Source organism: Ovis canadensis, chromosome 22 (genome assembly GCF_042477335.2).
Source record: "Ovis canadensis isolate MfBH-ARS-UI-01 breed Bighorn chromosome 22, ARS-UI_OviCan_v2, whole genome shotgun sequence".
Taxonomy (NCBI): Eukaryota; Metazoa; Chordata; class Mammalia; order Artiodactyla; family Bovidae; genus Ovis; species Ovis canadensis.
The window spans coordinates 56954828-56975493 of NC_091266.1; the positions used below are offsets into that span (position 1 = coordinate 56954828).

Sequence of the window (20666 nt, forward strand, 5' to 3'; positions counted from 1 at the left end):
TCTCTTGGGATTGCCTCTTACAGCCCTTGGCCTCACCTGACTCACACTACAACTGTGGCATGTAGTCCCATGAAGAAGAAAAGGTCTGTCTCTCTCGCTTTCTGCCTTTCAGAGACAGCAGCCTGTTGGGCCACAGAAGCCTGCTCTGTATTTGTACAAGTACAAACTGAAAGTGCAGATGCGTTAACACCCAATGAGACAACCATCGGCCAGGCGACAGGCCTCGATCCCTCAGGTGGCCAGCTCTGAGACACACACCAGAAGGGCGCTCAGAAGGACCGACCTCCACCCTTAAAGTGGTAGCTCACACAGTGACAGAGCCTCCTAGCCTTTCCCTCCCTCCCTAGTTCAGTCCCTCTAGTCCTCTACTCCCGTTCTCTAAGACAACTTCTCAAATGAATCACGAGTGCAAACCCTTGTGTCGGACCTGCTTCTGGAAAGAAATCAGACTAAGATAGTCTCTCTCTTCAGCATTAGAGGCGCTCCGACTTCTATTCCTGTTTTCTTATTGTGCTAGGAGGCAGGTAACTTTATTCTTTCCCTATGTGTCAAAACTGTCTTTCCTATTTTCAGCAAATTTTATTACTGGTGAACACGCCACAGAAGCATGAACAAGTCAAGTCTGCTCTAAATGAGGTCTATTTCAAATGAATGGCAGCTAGGAAAATACATTTCTTACAAGAACAGGAATTCTACCCCAGTTTCCATGTTTACATTAAAAACATTTTGCCAGCATCACATGAAAGAACATTCATAAAATAAACAGACCTCCTCATACCTTCATGTTACAGCTTATTTTTCTGCAGAGAGAATGTATATTAAACATCCACAAAACAGAATCTAAACAGTTTAAAAGTACCTTGCAGGCAAATGCAGAGACTCCTTCTCACACTGAGGTTGGGTATGAATGATTTCAGAAATTCAGGCTGCTACATTTGCCATTTGGGTCAGTTTCTCCACTAGCCAACAGGCACTGGACTGACTATCACATGATGCAGGCTCCATAATGCAGAGTATTCACCGATAATGCGCAAGGCAGGAAGGTGTTCAGTCAACTGCAAATGATTTTAGGGCGGATGACATTCTGGGATATCATCATTTGCCCTTTCTTTACTTATTTAATCTTAAAGCATTCCATTAACTGTCAGAGATCACTAAATTTCCTGGCTAAGCAAAGTTTTTAAATTCTCTCCTTTCATTGCTGCTTTCCAACATCAAACAAAGTTTAAAAATATGTTTCTAAATTTGTTTACAACCAGAATGTATGGAGATGTACAGTGCTTACAGCATTTCAATGATTTAGGGTAGTAAAAAGTTTTCACTTTTATTACAATAAAATATCCTTGTAGTTAAATGTCTTCAAATTTTCTGAAGTACCTAGATGAGAGTATTAAAAGAACTCTATTATCACCAATGACAATAAACTTATTTTTATATAAAAGCACCTGATATCATCTTCCAACTCTGATATATGTGTATACTCATGTATAACATATCTAATGCCTAGAATTAAGATGCCACAAAGCTCCCTAACAGCTAGAAACAAACCTCCTTGACACTCCACGGCTTTGTCAGCTACTAGAGGGCACAGACTGAATCCCATCTCCTCTGTTAAGATCCACATTTTTACACATTCTAATGTTTCTGAAACCTAAATGTATCTTACAATTCATGGAGTCCCAGTCTGATTGGCAACACTGTTTCTTAAAAGTGGTATCTAAAATAAAGGACTAAAACTTGAAGATGTCTCATAGTCAACAGAATATCAATTCATCCAGCATTTAAACAGCAGGTATGGGCTTTATTTTTATTCTTTAACTGACATATTGGACAATCCCTTCATGATACAAAAAATGTCAGTTTTCATTCAAACAATAAACAAAATAGCATAGCAAGGTGTCACCATTAGAACCACTAGCATTTATATTCTGAAGTATCATGATATTTTAAAGCCCTTTTAGAATTATACTGAAATAATTTTTATTATTATAGAATTATATATTGAAAACTGGGTGACTGTCAAAAGGATTATTTTAAAAAGTATTTCTATTACATAAGCAAAAAGAAAGAAATCAGAGAAATACTTCCTTAATAGCTAAATTGAAATCTTAAGTCTGCTTTTCAAACCTTTTCAGACATATTTCAGTTTCCCTCTGGCCAAGGCTCTAACAATTTTCAGTCACTGACTTACTGCTCACACTTACATGCCTTATTGAGTACAGACTGGCTGCTAAAAATTTGTAAACCAGTATTTTAAAAATTTCTCTGTAAGACTGGCTTTTAAAAAAAGCTCTTAAAGATGAGAACAGTCGTTTACAACTGTTGAATTTTACCTTAATGAGTCTTAGCTTCACATTTTAATAGAAAATGCAAATATTAAAACACTATAATACTTTACTTTTATGCATAAATATTGTAAGAAAGACTTGTTTTGCTCCTTAGTGTCCTCATTAAAAGATCATGCAAACTAGGGAAATGTAGCTTCTAATTTTTAAATCAGGAATCATGTTAGTGCTATACTAACATTTGAATAAAGAAGGCATATCTTTGAAAAGGAGTTAAGTGGGAAAATACACTAATAATAAAGTGATATCTTTAAGTGGAAGGGGATAAACTGAAAAAAATTAGGAGACTGTAACTTTCTACATTTTCCACATCAAAACACATTCCGCAGATTCACCAAATGTAAGAGCCAAATTTCCAAAGATATTTTCTTGGTTTGATGCCTGATTTCCTTATGGGGCTTCCCTGGTGGCTCAGACAATTATCTGCTGGCAATGCAGGAGAGCCGGGTTTGATCCCCGGGTCGGGAAGAATCCCTGGAGAAGGGAATGGCTACCCGTTCCAGTATTCTTGCCTAGAGAATTCCATGGACAGAGAAGCCTGACAGGCTACAGTCCATGGGGTCACAAAGAATCGGACACAACCGAGTGACTAACACATGGCTGCTCACATGGTTCTTTATGACATGCAGTAGGCAACAATAAATTCTGTCTCCAGCTGGCTACATCTAACAGCACCATCTTTACTGGCAACAAAGAATTTATGCTTATTAAGTACCCAACAGGGATTCCCTTGTGGCTCAGCTGGTAAAGAATCCGCCTGCAATGCAGGAGACTTGGGTTTAATCCCTGGGCTGGGAAGATCCCCTGGAGAAGGGAAAGGCTACTCACTCCAGTATTCTGACATGGAGAATTTTATGGACTCTACAGTCCATGAGGTCACAAAGAGTCAGACATGACTGAGCGACTTTCATTTTCACTTTTTCAAGTATCCAACAATCAACATTATTCATTTTGAACTTCAAATGGGTAGTTCAATTCAGTTCAGTTGCTCAGTAGTATCCAACTCTTTGCACGCCAGGCCTCCCTGTCCATCATCAACTCCTGGAGTTCACTCAAACTCAAGTCCATCAAGTCAGTGATGCCATCCACCCATCTCATCCTCTGTCGTCCACTTCTCCTCCTGCCCCCAATCCCTCCCAGCATCAGAGTCTTTTCCAATGAGTCAACTCTTCGCATGAGGTGGCCAAAGTACTGGAGTTTCAGCTTTAGCATCATTTCTTCCAAAGAACACCCAGGACTGATCTCCTTTAGAATGGACTGGTTGGATCTCCCTGCAGTCCAAGGGACTCTCAAGAGTCTTCTCCAACACCACAGTACAAAAGCATCAATTCTTCGGCGCTCAGCTTTCTTCACAGTCCAACTCTTGCATCCATACACGACCACTGGAAAAACCATAGCCTTGACTAGATGGACCTTTGCTGGCAAAGTAACGTCTCTGCTTTTGAATATGCTATCTAGGTTGGTCATAACTTTTCTTCCAAGGAGTAAGTGTCTTTTAATTTCATGGCTGCTATCACCATCTGCAGTGATTTTGGAGTCCAAAAAGATAAAGTTTGACACTGTTTCCACTGTTTCCCCATCTATTTCCCATGAAGTGATGGGACCGGATGCCATGATCTTCGTTTTCTGAATGTTGAGCTTTAAGCCAACTTTTTCACTCTCCTCTGTCACTTTCATCAAGAGGCTTTTTAGTTCCTCTTCACTTTCTGCGCCATAAGGGTGGTATCATCTGCATATCTGAGGTTATTGATATTTCTCCTGGCAATCTTGATTCCAGCTTGTGCTTCTTCCAGCCCAGCATTTCTCATGATGTACTCTGCATATAAGTTAAATAAGCAGGGTGACAATATACAGCCTTGATGCACTCCTTTTCCTATTTGGAACCAGTCTGATGTTCCATGTCCAGTTCTAACTGCTGCTTCCTGACCTGCATACAGGTTTCTCAGGAGGCAGGTCAGGTGGTCTGGTATTCCCATCTCTTTCAGAATTTTCCACAGTTTATTGTGAAATTTGGACTTGAAAAAATTTTACCCAGAGGAGAATTAAAAGAATAACAACTTAATTCCAAATCTAAAATGATTTAGAAAGCCACTGTCTACTTAACTATAAGTTATCACTGTGGTACATTTTTAGGGACCCTAGGAAGTTTCAGTACATTTGCTTTCTCACAGGCATTGTTTCCCAGTGATTAGGATGACATTATGGCTGAGGTACATCCTCTCTTGAGGGACCATAAGCACAACATTCAGGACGTGATATCAGGCTTGGAGGAAACAAGCAAGCTGCTTTGAGCCAGAGCTGTTTCTGAACCTGGCTACTTCACACACAAAGACAGTCAGAGTGGGACTTGCTTTTTCCTATGGGCATACATGACAGAAACTGCAGAGCTATAGAAAAAGTGCCAGGGGAAAAGGGGGATGGAGTAAAGACAGAAAAGAGACAAATGAAACAACATAAAATAAAATTTGGAGGCTCTGAGTTTCAGGGGATGGGGATCAAATTAGGAAAAAGCTTCTTGTACTAGTTTAGATTTCTGGCAGCTGCTGGGAAGACTTCAGGTGTCCTAGAAATTCTCTAACCTGGCTAACTGCATAAAAGCACTAAGTCAGAATTATGTGCTATTATTTTTTATGGTAAATTTAAATTCGATATCCTAATAATTTACTAGTTACCTTATAGAAAAATTAAAAAATTTCTTGCAAATATTTCAAAACATGTACAAAAAAAGAGTGAAAGCTAATCTGTGATAAAATATATGCTTCTGTAACTATAAGCGGAAATAGAAATAAAGCTGATTCTAATCAGCACCTCTGAAATACAGAAAGTACTTATACAAATATTACACTGTAACATTTGACTTCAAGTTATATTTTTCTGATTAAAAGACATCATTTTTGTAATAAATAATATCCGAGGGGTCAGTGGTGAAGCATTCAATTATGTTCTGAGCATAAAATAAGGTAACAGGGAAACACAGAGTAGAATAGTGCTTGGGGAAAAAGCATATGCTCAATAAAGTTTTAATTTCTTTTAATAAATGTGGAACCAAAAGGATTTTACTACCAACAAAAATAGTACTCTCAACTGAGGGGAAAAAAAGCACAACGTCAGAGCTGTGAGTTAAGTTTTATTTGGGGCAAAACAAGGAATATAGCCCAAGAGACAGTATCTCAGAGAGGCTGGGGAGCGGTCAGTAGTAGGTGTGATTCTAGCCAAGGCGGTATGCAGTCAAGCACGCATCTTGTAGAGGTCTGCTGCTAGTCGTAACGAGAAGATGTCTCTGTTACTGATTTTAGTGCTTTTCTAGATTTGAGGAGATGCAAAAATTGGGCTCCATTGGGATCATAAAAATATTCTCCTAAAAATATCTAACTATCTGAAAGGCCTGTTCTGCCCATTTTTCATAGAGCACAGAGTGCCTCATTCCTGATCCTGAACTCCTTTTAGGAGTGTTGAAAGTCAGTGGCTACAGAATTTTGTAACTTGATCCTTGTAGAGGCAGTTGGCAAATGCCAATTTTCAGTTGGCAGTACAATACTCTGCAACATTAAGAATCAAATCAAATCATAGCTTATCATGGTTCTCAAACTGACTCCAACCCACTTGGTTTACTCTTTCAGTGATGCTTGTGAAGTATCTGTATTAGATACTGTCTATCACGAAAGTAGTGGCATCTATTTGGTGAATCATCAACCATATTAGTGGTCAAGTGGTTTTTACTAAAAGTAAGAAGCAACACAAAGTATTAAGAATAACTATAAAAGTGTGAAGCATGATTTGTTTTTTTAAAAAATACAAATAGCTAAGTACACAGAAAAAAAAAAGATCAGAAGATCATAAAAAAATTAACAATGATTGTTGCTATACTATGGATCATTTTATTTTCCTTCTTAGTAGTGGTTTTATGCATTTGAACAACTTTTCTACTAGTGTTTCCAGTAAACATTTTTAAAAGTAAGTTAATCCAAAAAAGTAACAGGTAACTATGATGCAAAAATTTTGAAGTCTATACATATCCAACTATTAATTTAAAACAATCTACCATGTTTACTTAAAAATCATTTGAGGAACTTTGGAAATCCCTTGTTTAGAGCTGACAGAGATCTATTTATGAACAAAAGAACCTCTTTAAAATTTTCCAAGTTACTTTACTTTGCCAGCCCCTCCCCCCACGGTACTATAACGCAGTGAATACAATAGGTTTTTATCAATGTGCAGGCTTCTTAGCTGAGCAGATAACCATAGAACCCAAATCCCCAAAACGTGTGGGGCTGGAGGAGGGTGGGTTGAGGGCAGGGAAGAACAGGATTTCCAGACATTCTCAGCAATTCAGAGTTGAGGAAATGCAATTTTTCTTGCAAGTAGCCACTGATGCACTTGTAGCCAAAGACTGTCTCCCAGACACCCATGGTGATCAGCTGTGCCTTTTGCAGAGAACTTTACTGAAACAGCTCAAAGGAAGAACAAGATTTTAGTGAAAAAAGCACCACGCCGACTAACATTATTGCCCATGTTAAGCTCTGTATTTTCTGAGTCAAGGTTTGGGTCATGTAAAAGTAAAGCTGGCCCCAGAGAAGAGAGCAATTTTTCACAGATTGCCATTTAAATCTCAAATGACCATGTTTCACAGCATGCTCAATACATTCCAGCATGTAACTGTATTTTAATTTCCTAAAACCACAGGTTATAAGTCTGATTTCAAATAGTGTCTGGTCTGTGATATTCAATACTGATAAAACTATACGGTGTTCTTCAGAAAGTCCCAAAGATTCGGCATATGGAAAAGGATCTTCATTTTCTTTCAAGCACTATTATCAAAGAAATTAACTCTTCTAACTTTTGTGAATGAATCCTAAAGAGTGAATATTAAGAGCTGAAGCAACTACCATAGAAATGGAACTCAGATTACGGGAAAGGAACACGCTGTACATTCCTCACTCACCAGGGTGTAGCACACATCACGTGACAAACCCGCATACGTGAGACTTTGCATTTTCTTTGCCATGAAATGCTCATCGGTGCTTACTTTGGAAAATGAATTCAAAATATACTGACATGAATGAATCATTATATTTGATTGTCCATTCGGTACACAGAAATCATTCAGTCACCTTTTCAGTTTTATAAAACAGGGAGAGCCTGTTGACTGCTTTAACCTCCCAAGCACAGGTAAGAAGAGAAACAGTCTTTAGAATAGATCAAGAGAGAGAAAGGGAGGGTGAAGTTGTGTCATGAGTTTGGGAGTCAGAACCAATTTAAGATGATATTATTACTCAGTTGGAAGGAATTTATAAAGACAAATTTTTACATGTAAACATGAAACAACGCATTAAGATGGTCAGCAATTTTCACCACAGAGACTGGCTCTGACCTGACCTTGAGAAAAGATAGGGAAAATTTTTTATAAGAGGATAGAGTGGTTAAGTACAGTTGACTTTGAACAACATGGGTTTGAACTTCTTGAGTCCACGTACACTCAGAATTTTTCCAGTACTGAAGTACAACACAATTCAAGGTTGGTTAAATCCAAGAATGCAGATAGAAAGGACCAAGCCTAAGTTACATGTGGATTTTCAACTGGGTGGAGGGCTGGTGCCTGCCCCTGGGTTGTTCAAGGGTCAACTGTATATGCTCTCCTCTAAAATACTATTGGCTTTTATTTTGAGCCTGATTCCAAAACTAATTGACAAATTCAGTACATTTGTTTTTAAGCAACAAATTTATTTCATCAATGAGGTTGAACTTAGAATGAAATTCTGATCAGTAATTTAAGCTGAAGGAACTACAAAGCTTTGGGTGCTCCACAAAACTAAACATCTAGAAAACATGGAGCTAACCATACGGTGCCTAGCAAACGGGTCCCTCTAGCTGTTCTTGTGTAAGAAGCGGCCACTCTTGAATTCATAACAGCTTTTTCCACGAGTTAACAAAATACACGGGTACATAAATCAATTTAATGAAATTTTTTTAATGAAACCTAGTATGTGAATAAAAAAAAAAAGACTGCATTTGTCTCCTTGTCCTCTGTCTTTATATTGAATTCATCCAATTACTTTCTTCTTTTCCCGACCTCTCTCTCCATTTCTCTTTCCTTCTTTTTCCCTAAACTTAGACTAGACCACAGGTGGCTAGTGGGAACATGTTTGTATTTTTAAGAAGTAAGCATAGGGCATCTCCTCTGGTGGGCTATATTGACAGAAAGGTCAATGAAGCGCACACTGAAATATCTGGGAACTTCAGTCTGGGGGAAGACACAGACAGCTACTGAATGGATCCATCACAGAGCAAGAGAGCATCACGACCACAGCGAACACACAGTGAGGGTAGGGAGGGCTGTGGGGAGGGGAACTGCTGTGAACGGGAGGTGGTACTCAGATGCTGGAAGTGAACAGACCTCCGTATCTTTTCTCTGAGAGAGGCTTCAGGGCAAAAAAAGGCAAACGCAGAAGCAGTTTGTGGCATACACAGGATGAGGCATGTTATTTGGCCTAACAATCACCAACACAACAAGAGGGGGGCTTTGTTCTCAATGTGACTGTTTTAATCTTTATTACAGTCCAATATGAAAGGTCTTATTATCTTGATTGTGAAGGCCAGGAATCTGGGGCCAGAGAGATGATGAAATTGCTGAAGAATACCCAGTTTCCCAGCTGATGATGGAGTTAGGTGAGAAAACAGGAAGTTTGGCCCCCGGGCTGTACTCTCAGTGACTTTACCTGCAACCAGGGCACAGTATCCAAAGGAAAACATTAAGAGAGAAAATACGGCTGGGGTTATTCTGGGCAGGAGTAAGAAGAAAGGACAGAAAAGAAGACGCACCAGAGAAGGCAAGAAGTCAAGAAAGTGTCATCACAAAACCCATCGCAGCTGCCTGGGCCCCTGTGAAACCGTTTCACAACTATATTCAGTCCAACTGGCTAAATAATCCAGTGAACAATTCATACGCACTGTGATAGTGGTCAAAGTAATGGATAATGGTGTCAGGCCTCAACGCACGTGAAAACTAACCAAAATGGAAGCTGGGCCAGTACGCAGCACAAGCACAGGAGGCTCCTGCATTTCTTTGCAAAACCCATGACTGTGAACGTTTGGCCGCTTTGTCTATGTACGCACATGCAGTGTCTCTTATTTTAGAAACACACACACGTCTGTGCACAGGCACTCACACACTCTCTGTAATGTTTATATCAAAAGTTATTGGACCCCGTCAAGGGCCACAGTCACACATGAGGACTGAAACAGAGCCAGTGATTTCTGGCTGAGCTCCATTTCAAACATACCTGCTTCCGGGTCCTGGTTGAAACGGCAGTACTTGGATTTCTCAAGTGAAGGCAGGCATTGCTCAATGGGAACCCAAACATACGTCTCAGGACACAGCAAATCTGATGGTCCGTACTGACCCTAAAGAGAAGTGAAGAAAAAAAGGCACTGACATCACTAACACAGTGACCTCCTAGTTGCAAGGCTCCAGAATTCCAGGGAAAGTATTACTCGCAAGTTTAAATGAAGTCAACCAGGAACAGCTTTACTGTAAACACTAAACAACCCTATTAGTAATTGTTTTCCTAGCTCAAGAATGCACATTTGAAGGCTCTCAAACTCATGTATCACCCTTTGGGATGCCTGTGTTGAGTCAGAAGATCTGAATTTCTATTTTCTTTTGGGATAAATATATGATTCCTGCTGAGTTGACTGCTAAGAAAACCCACTTCCAAATTCAAGTGGACACAAGTGCTAGCTGATAAGTGACATTTTGTATTTGAGAGCATCTGGTTTATACATGAAATAAATTTATTTTCCAAAGTGGAATTTCACTACCCTTAGTCAAAATTCTTAAATTCATAAGCTCAGCTGATAATACTGATTCCATTCTAATGCACTGAAAAGTACTGTCTGGTCAACATGGTTCCATGAGCAATCTAGACTCATAAATAGACTATATAACAGATACTAAAGAAAAAAAAAATCATTCCTTTAAGGGTAGTTTGGTAGCCAATTAACAGAGGATAGTACAAATTATGTGAAATCATTCAGTCAAAATTTTCAGAAATATTAAAGTTAATTAAAATTCCAAACATCTCTTCTCTAAATTTTAACATTCAAAATTCATCATAGAGGTTAAATCTAAACACTGGTTTTCCTTTTTTTTTAACTACAGCCCATAGTAAGAAATACATTTTACATTATAACCTAGTAAACCAATATGAAAATATAAAACCATTAATAGGAACAAATCTTTTACTATATAATGCTTACCCACGTTATATAATCCTCTATTTTCTATTCTATTTGATTCTTTTGAAAAATGATGCTCTTGGACCACTTAACCACCAAAACTGCTTTCATAAACAGCAAATGGCTCACAAGCTCAGAGTCTAAAAAACACTACCTAGTGCAAACCTCATGACAAAGACTACTGCTGCTAAGGGCACACACTGTTACACAGCTTTGAGTCAGAAAGGTGCTCTATAACATAGATTTAAAAGGAACACCACGCCCTCCCAGCATTCAAAACACTCAGCAGTCTGTAAGATAATGGAGAGATTATACATAAAATGTACACAAACAGATTAATTACTGCTTTTGAGATGTTGGAAGAGAATTCAAGGAGGATATGGAGTTTTAATGGGGACTTAGATTGACTGGCTAAGTCTGGGACAGGCTGAAAAGGAATGAGAACAATCTAGATGAAGATTACAGCATGAACAAATATAATGCTGGGAAACAGAGCGCTGCAGAAATAGAAAGGTAGGTCGTGGATCAGCTTCAGAAATCATGCTCTAGACTTTATTCTAGATGAAATGGGAATGCTTGCTGGCTAGGACAGAAGGCAGACAGTATGAAGACCAGACTCAGGTCTCTGATTCTGATCTTCCCGCAGTGTTCATGGCATTGCTGATGCCTTACTGCCTCAGAGCAGTAAAGGTCACCCAGACAGGGCAGGTCCAGGTGGACACACTCACCTGATATTAAAATTCATAACACGGGATTATTTAGAAATGAATTAATGATATACTTAGGAAGTATAGTAAAGCCAGTTATTCAATTGATAACTACCTTATCAAAAGTAATGTCATTCTCTCCACCAGTTCACAAACAATTTTATTGTGGAGGGACAGTATGACACAGCGCTGTCCAAGTGAACAAATGTGAACACCAGGCAGCAGTCTACAGCAGTGGTTCTAGAGCTGCCCCCCTCCCCTTTTTGGTTATGGACTATTTCGAGAATCTATTGGCGCTAGGGGGGAGCCGAACATATAAGCTAAAGAAGTTTTTTTAAAAGGATGAACTTTTCTTGACTTTGGAGTACACAAAGATTCCTTAGAACACAAAAAGCTTATAATAAGTATAAAAGAAAAAACTGATGAATTGGATTGCATCAAAATTATACCACCTTCAAAAACTTATTAATAAACAGGCAAGCCAAAGATTGGGGAAAATATTAACAAAACCTGTATAGACAACATATTTGTATCCACACATATAAAGAATTTAACAAGTCATTAATAAGAACAATCCAAGCTTTTTAAAAGGCAAAAAGACTTAAACATTTTGCCAAAGATATATGAATGTCTAAGAAACCTAACATCAGTTACCAGAAATGCAACTCAAAACTACAGTAAGATTCCACTGAATTCCCACTGCAATGGCTCACCACAATTCCCACTACAGTATTTAGAAGACCAAGTTCTGGCAAGGTTCTGGATCATCTAGAACTTGAACATTGTTGGTTCAAAGTGGCATAACCATTTGGGATAAAATAAATATTCTTGTAAACACATTATCTCTGCATATGTCCAGGATAAATTCCTTGAACTGGAATTGCTGGGTATAAGGGTTTTAAGTTTTATAGCACAAAACGATTTCCCACAGAAGTTGTGTTGATTTATACTTCCATCAGCAATGGTATGCATGCAAGTGCTAATTTCCCCATATCCTTATCAACAGTGCACTATTGAAACTTTCCATATCTGCCAATATGAGAAGTGGCATTTCACTGCAGTTTTAATTTGCATTATGAATCATTCCACATGTTTAAAGGAATTAGTATTTCCTTCTCTATAAAGCTGGCTCATTTTGTTGTTAGATTTACGGTCCTAGTAATCAAAAAACTCTTTATATATTAAGGAAATTAACCCTTAATTTGTAAACTATGTTGTATTTTCCACGTTTGTCTTTTGACTGTGTGTGCTATGCTTTTCTGTCATGCAGAAATCTAGTAAATGGTCAAATGTATCATTTTCTTTTAAATGGCATCTGGGTTTTGTAATATAAATAAAAAGGCCTCTATCATTCCAAGACTATAAAAACATTTTCATGGTTTTTCTCTAGTACTTTTATGGTTTCACAATTTTATATTTACATTTATGCTCCACCTGGAATTTATTCTGGTGTAAGGTAGAAGACGGTTCAACCTAATTTCTTTCAGGTGTTTACCAAGTGGCCTCAAGAGCATTTTTTAAATAATTATCATTTTCCCTGATGATTTAGAATTTAAAATGTCTTTGATAACTTACTAAATTTCCAATTATATTTAAATCTCTTTCTGGACTTTCTACTTATTGTTATACTTCTGTCTGTGTACTCATATACCAGTGCCATATAGTTTTAAATATTAAAGTTCTATATTATACTTTAATATAATATCTGGTAGAGATAATCCCCTCTTATTGTTCTTCATTTGCACAATTTCCTAGTTCTTCTTGCTTAATTATTCTAGGATTGCTTAGTACAAAATACCACCAATATGAATAAGGAAACAGTAATAAAAATGGATGGTACATCTTGCCTATTGTGATCGCACAATATAAAAGAGAATCCCAAGAGAATTCCTAGTAAGAGGAAAATATATCATTCTAAGTTTAAAAAGAAACCCAAAATACACAAATGACACCATTTTCTAATTTAAGGCAGAACTAAATGCTGACTGACTAAGATGCACAGATCAAATTCTAGGGGGATATCAGCCATCAACTGTGAGTCTTTAAGACAAAAACAGACATATTCCATGCAGATATGCTGATTCAATAGCAGCCACCTGAACCCAGTGCCTGGATTTAACAATGATGCTGACAATAAAAAATATTCAGTCAATGAACACTAAATGACTCTTGACTTTGTGACAGGCACCAGATGCTGGGAACAAAAAGATGAACAAATTGGCACATCTCTAGATAATTCACAGTCTACTGGGAGTTACTGACCTGGAGAAAGATAAAGCACACCTAAGAACGTATTAAGTGTGATCAGGCACAACTGTCCAAAGTTCCTAAATTTTTACAATGTTCTTTTAAGGCAACACTTGCTTATAATAGATATTTTATTTTTAACTCTTTAAATACTCAGGTTATCTCACTGAAAAGGCATAAATGCATACATTGTAACTTCTGATTATTTAAAATCAAAATTTTAGATTAGGTAAAAACATTATTTTTCTCCTAAGTACAGGCTTATTTCAGTGTTTCAAATATTGTCTCAAGCCATCAAAGAATGTCAAGAATTTTATGAAATAAACCACTCTGAAATGTTATGCTTTCGAAACTTAGATGCTAGAGAGTTCCGTGACCGAACTGCTTGAAGTTCAATCTAAAGCTGCCATCACACAAATGGAAAATGCAGAGGCTTGAAAGCTGCCCTGACTTTCCAGCTAGCGTAAGAAAACGAGAAAGGTCTGTATTAAGAATGCAATTACTTAAGGATTTGGACATACTTCCCCATGGTCAGAAGGGAAAATATTTAATCAGCCTCTAAGTACATTCATTCATATTGGAACAATGAGGCAAAAGCAGATTAATCTTCTCCTAGGGTGCTGACTTTCTGTAAATAAGAAATCTGAGTTACCACGGATTTTCTAAAGTACTCAAAATTTTGAAAATGTAATTGGTCTGACAGGGCTTATCTTACAATTTTTTAGAACACCCTTTCAGTTTGATCTCCATGTAAGAAGAGGAATTCAAGATTTCTCCTTACTCCTACTTCTCCCCCAACCCCCGCCACCCCAAAATAACCCCAGTCAACAAGGACAGCACCACATGAAATCTTACCCAGCAAGGGTCCCTAATAGCAAAGGTTACAGGAGAGGATGATACAGTTCAAGACAAGAAGCCTGGAAAAGGCAAAAGCTGTCTGCTAAAAAGCCTCAACACAGATGAGGAAATGCATGGTTTTCTTTATTAAACACTTCTGGTGAGGGGTAATTACCCAATCCAAAGTCCTCAAAGAGAAATAAGTTCAGCAAACTGTGATTTATAACTTCTGGAGCAGTTCACAAACTGGCACTGTGTCAGCACTAGAAAGCAACCAAACAAGATGGCCCTGCAGTGTGAGCCGCCAGAGAAGAGGGGATTCTACTCGGAGCACAACTGGGATTCAATGATTTTATTTTATTGAAAGAAAACTACGTAGACTATTTGTTAAAACACAAATTATACTGCACCACCCCCCTGGGAAAAAGAAAAAAGTAAGATACAGTCATAGTATTTCAATCAACTTTACTAGGTGGCACAGATTAAAATTAGAGGAAATGCCAAAGTTAAATCTAAAACACAAGGGGGGAAAACATTTCTTGATCCATTTCTATTAAAAATAATTGCTTCTTCTGGAAGAGGACAGCACACAATTTGGGGTTTTGGTTAATGGAATGAATGGACATTCTTTTTACTTCCATGCTCTAGACTATAATTTGAAGAACATTTTATCATGCTGATCTAATTTGCTACACTATTGAAGAATCACAAAATAAATTATATGTCAAATATCTTAGTTTACAAAAATATAATAGTCAGAATTTTGGCCTAAAAATTACATTCACTTGATAGCCAGAGGTTAAAAACATCTATCATATCTTACTGAATAATAGTGAATACGGGTAGCTAAAGAGCACATAAAAGGTATATTTAGAAAATTTTGATTTCACAATCATTAACAATTTCAGCAAAGATGTTTTATAACAGATTAAAATACTTTAACTTCTAATGAAAATGCAGTCAATAACATGAGATTTTTCCCTCAATTAAGCTATAGTTAGAAATCTGAATTTTCAAAGGCAACAGTTACATTAATTAGTTGAAAGAGAAGCAAAAAAAAAAACAAAAACATGGTTCCAGTAAGCCCTGACAACTTTTTGCAGCATTTTACTGATATGTAATTCACTAGCCATAAAAAACTACCCTTTTAAAGTGCAGTTTTTAGAGTATCCATAGGATTGCACTATGTGCTTAGTCGCTCAGTCGTGTCTGACTCTTTGCAACCCCATGGACTGTAGCCCGCCAGGCTCCTCTGTTCATAGGGATTCTCCAGGCAAGAATATTGAAGTGGGTTGCCATGCCCTCCTCCAGGGGATCTTCCCAACCCAGGGATCAAACCCATGTCTCCCACATTGCAAGCGGATTCTTTACCATCTGAGCCACCAGGGTAAGCCCCCACCACTATCTAATTCCATATTTTCATCATTCCAAAAAGAAACCCTGTACCCATTGGCAGTTGCTCCCCACTTCCTCTCCCCAAAAGTCCCAGCAACCACAAAATCTACTGACAATATTTTACTATTTTATTTTTAAAGTTTTATTTTATACTGGAATATGGCTGATGAGGATGAAAAGAGCCTTTTGATGAGGGTGAAGGAGGAGAATGAAAGAGCTGGCTTAAGATTAAATATTAAAAAAGCTAAGATCATGGCATCCAACCCCATTACTGCATGGCAAATAGAAAGGGAAAAGGTGGAAGTGGTGACAAATGTTCTCTTCTTGGCTCCAAAATCACTGTGGATGGTGACTGCAGCCATGAGATCAGGAGACGACTGACTGCTTCTTGGCAGGAAAGTGATGACAAACCTAGACAGTGTGTTAACAAGCAGAGACATCACTCTGCCGACAAAGGTCCATATAGTCAAGGCAATGGTCTTCCCAGCAGTCATGTATGGCTGTGAAAGCTGGACTATAGAGGCAGAACGCCAAAGAATTGATGCCTTCGAACTGTGGTGTTGGAGAAGATTCCTCCAAGTCCTTTGGACAGCAAGGAGATCCAACCAGTTCATCCTAAAGGAAATCAATCATGAATAGTCATTGGAAGGACTGATGCTAAAGCCGAAACTCTAATACTTCGGCCATCTGATGCAAAGAACTGACTCATTTGAAAAGGCCCTGATGCTGGGAAAGATTGAAGGCAGGAGGAGAAGGGGACAGAGGATGAGATGGTTGCATGGCATCACAGACTCAACAGACACGAGTTTGAGTAAACTCTGGGAGTTGGTGATGGACAGGGAAGTCTGGTGTGCTGCAGTCCATGGGGTCGCAGAGAGTCAGACACAACTGAGTGACTGAAGTGAATTGAACTGGAAAAGTCCCTGAAGCTGGGAAAGATCAAATGCAGAAAGAGAAAAGGGCATCAGAGGATAAGATGGCTGGACGGCATCACCAATGCAATGAACATGAACTTGGCCAAACTCTGGGAGATGGTGGACACAGAGGCCTGGCGTGCTGCAGTCCATGGGCATGCAAGGAGTTGGATACAACTAAGCGACTGAACCACACGGCCGATGAACAATGCCGTGACGGTTTCAGGTGGACAGCAAAGGGACTCAGCCATACATATCCATGTATCCATTCTCCCCCAAGCTCCCCTCCCATAAAGGCTGCCACATAACATTAAGCAGAGTTCCCTGTGCTGTACAGAAGGTCCTGGCTGACTATCCATTTTAAATACAGCAGTTTAAAATGGAGTATTTGTTTGCATTCCCATCCTCCCTATTGGAGGCAGAGTACAGACTAAACCCAGGACACAGCTGAGGCAGCCCTACGTGACGCGGCCCTCATTACCTTCCTGGCCTGTCTTCTACCTCCTCCTCCATCACTCTGCCCTGGCCGCACAGGGTTCCCTGCTGGTCCTGGAACACTTCAGGCCTGCTCCCACCTCAGGGTGTCTCACTGACTGTCCTCTCTTCCGGTCCTACGGCTATTCCTGTGGCTAATTCTGTCACCCACTGTAAGGTTTTGCTCAGCTGTCATCTCAGTGAAGCTCAACTATCCCCTTCTCCTGTTTTTCTTCCCTAGGACTCCCACCATTCTTGTTCACTTTCTTTACTGTATCTACAGGAAACTCCTGGCTAGAATGACGCACCAGGGCTCTCAGTCTGATTTGTTCACAGACGTATCCCCAAACCTACTGCAAGTGACAGCGGGATGAACAATGAACCGAGGATGTATTGCCCGGCCCTTCCCTCTCTCTAAACACAGCAAGTGCTTTTTTAACACACTTTTGTACCTTCAATGTGGCACACACAAATCAATCGGTATTTGCTGAATTTGTATTTATGAGGCACCTCCACCACACTGCCACTGTTTATGACTAGTTCTCAACCTTTGGGAAAATACTAAAAGTGTAAACACATAAAAAAGAAAAAAGTATGAGAACATTGCCATGACAGGGTATGTAAGAACTGCGTGCGTGCTAAGTCACTGCAGTTCTGTCTGACTCTGCAATCCCATGGACTGTAGCCCGCCAGGCTCCTCTGTCCACGGGAATTCTCCAGGCAAGAATACTGGAGTGGGTTGCCATGCCCTCCTCCAGGGGATCTTCCTGACCCAGGAATCAAACTTGTGTCTCTTATGTCTCCTGCACCAGCAGGCAGGTTCTTTATCACTTGCGCCACCTGGGAAGCCCTTTCCTTACTCAAGAAGGTTAGGAACTACTAGTTCAAGTTAATTTGTTTTTTTTTTTTTTACCCCCTCAAAATATTTTTCCTTATTTCACTGGCATACACTGTCCTTTAAAGAAATGTACAGCTTTTCATATTAAGCATTATATTAAGAAAAGGAGGGGGAAACGTGACTTGCTTGGGGAGAGGCCTCTTCCTCTGCTCAGAGCTGAGCTGCGTCACTGTGGTTGGTAAGGACAATAACAGTAATAATGAGTCCTTCCTGCGTTTGTTAGGAACACAGCCCTCATCATGATACTGCATACCATGAGCTAAATCTTATAATGACTTAAAAAGTAATGGACATAATTTCTATTACACAGAGAAAACCTAAGATCATTAAATGGGCATAATGAACTCAGAGCCAAACCCTTGATTCTCATTCTCTTCATATACCTAATTTTAAAATATTCAACACATCTTTAAAGTATTTTCAAAATAACTTCAAAAAAATCTTTAAAATCTCAAGAGTCCAATACGCATGGGGACTCTGCTCAGCATGGCGGATGGTGAGATGAAATGAGCCCGGTGAGGCACCACCGTCTGCTGGGGAAAAGGAGGCAGCTGTGCCCCAATGCCTTTCACAACAAGTGGTAAACGTAGGGTGGAGGGCACGAGACGCTATGGAAGCACCAAGATGCAGCCAGAGAAGCGCAGCACAGGCCACACCTCCGAGAAGAGCACCAAGTACTCCAAGCAACACGTGCTTGGAGCACAAAGGTAAAACCAGCAGCTTTCTCCCGAGACTCCTCAGAAGGGGTCTCCTCTGCAGTGTCTTAAGATCTGAGTAGCACCACGTTTGGAAAGAAAAATCAAGACACCACAGCAAGTGCGGGCAGACCTAAGACCTACACAGACCATGTCTGCCCTCGAGTTCCCAAACACACGTCTGCTGAAACTTCACCAAATGGAAAATGAAATTAGAAAGAACTATTTCAGCTCTACAGACACTACGTGGTCCTGTGTCTATGGGTTGGGAAGCTTCAAAAATAAATGCACATTTTGCTTTACGTTCAGAATGTTAACATCAGGTTAGTCATAAAGAATAACTCCATCTTCTCTCTGAACAAATGCCAATTTCCATAAATTCAGATTTATTACCAGTAGGTATCTTTCTTTTTAATATAGAATGTGTTCAAAGCAACTTTCAAGTTCATGAATGGATCTTACTGTAACCTGGCATTATGCTGAGAAATATTATGAAACACATGGTTTTCAAATTACATTCTGGTTTCTTTTGTCTCATCCTATCTAGATTCGTATAGAAGTACTTCTTACAAATGAATGCACAACTGATCACACAACTGATCAAAAATAAAAGATAAACATTATTTACATGATAAGTGGAAATTTCCCTGTAACAATCCTGAAAAAAAGCAATGAAATTACTAAATACGCCTTTTAAAACAAATTCACAATGTTAGCAGGTCCACTTCTTGATTACAATGAATCCAGAAGTACATGATTTTAATTTCTGAAGGGCTTTAATCTCTTTCAAAAATCTTTTTTTTGGAGGGGTATTTTTAAAGGATATATGTGAACCCCAATGCATTCAGGACTACATATGACATATAAAAATTGTCTTTGAATATTACATGTGTCTTTGTATGAGTTTAAAAAACATGCAAATGAGAAGTTATTTATTTCATTAAAGTTAAAGGATTTGAGACTGTTATTTTTCGCAGAAAAAAATCAGAATAGTAAAGAAATGCTTTCATATGACATTCACCCAAGTTAGCATTCTTGCCTTTTAACTGGAAACATCTGGGGATGGGCCTGGCCGATTGCAATAAAATTGAAGTTACCAATTCACACCCTGCCATTTTGAGGGTATTTTGTTTTTACAGTTTTCAAATTAAAACCAAACCAACTTTCCTTTGAACTCTGGTCCTGAAGCAAAGATCTTTATGAGATTTCACTCTCAAGAATACTTATAAATATTTTGAAAAATAGGGAGGATTTTGAGTACTTGAGGATAAACCAGCAGAGTTTGTTTTAAAAGTTCAAGTTAAATTAAAATGTAAGAACACTAGAAAGACAATATTATTTAAATACACACATACACATACACTCACAGTGACCACCAGTAGCACTGGAAAAAAACCAGACAGTTTAACTAGACATTTAGGTCTTTTATCAGGTAACACTGTTATCAGTATCCCATTTTCCTGCAACAAACCTATTGATTTTACTAAAACCAATTGCTTAAAGAGAGGCTCTAATACTACATAAACAAAAATAGTTCAAAATAATCCATCAGAGTGGGCTGTACCTCCAAAGAAAGCGGGTAAGAACAGGGCTTATTAAATCCAGTCTTTTCCCTGAAAGACAACACCAATGGAATCCCATCCACAAAGTACTACAGCAGACCCCTTGCTCCCTGATTTCATTACATAAACAGAGATTGACTTTATCAGTCCCCAAGAGAGTGCTTGAGAAGTAACTCGAGCTGCTCTGTTTTCAGAAACTGTGTTTGGACTGTGCCACGCTCAGCTGGCGAGGTGAACTGAGCCAGTGAAGACAAAGGGCCTAAACATCTGAATCCATTTGTGCTCCCCAAATTCTCCAAGCCAACAGATGTGCTCCATGTGCTGCTGGGCTCAGCTCTGAAAACTTAAAAATACATA

The 20666-nt window shown here is 38.9% G+C and overlaps 2 protein-coding genes across 7 annotated transcripts in view; one reads left to right on the plus strand and one right to left on the minus strand.

Annotated features, from left to right (window-relative positions):
- The window catches only part of ATE1 (arginyltransferase 1), a 162814-nt gene that overhangs the window by 36496 nt on the left and 105652 nt on the right, over positions 1 to 20666 (minus strand). For all 6 annotated transcript variants that reach the window (XM_069566747.1, XM_069566746.1, XM_069566743.1 and 3 more), the window contains one exon: positions 9626 to 9746. In XM_069566747.1, the coding sequence (XP_069422848.1) occupies positions 9626 to 9746 (121 nt within the window). The remainder of the gene's footprint in view (positions 1 to 9625; positions 9747 to 20666) is intronic.
- Positions 18614 to 20666, plus strand: part of LOC138427652 (uncharacterized) — a 116552-nt gene continuing 114499 nt past the window's right edge. The window contains exon 1 of the mRNA XM_069567426.1: positions 18614 to 18759. Coding sequence (XP_069423527.1) covers positions 18614 to 18759 — 146 coding nt within the window. The remainder of the gene's footprint in view (positions 18760 to 20666) is intronic.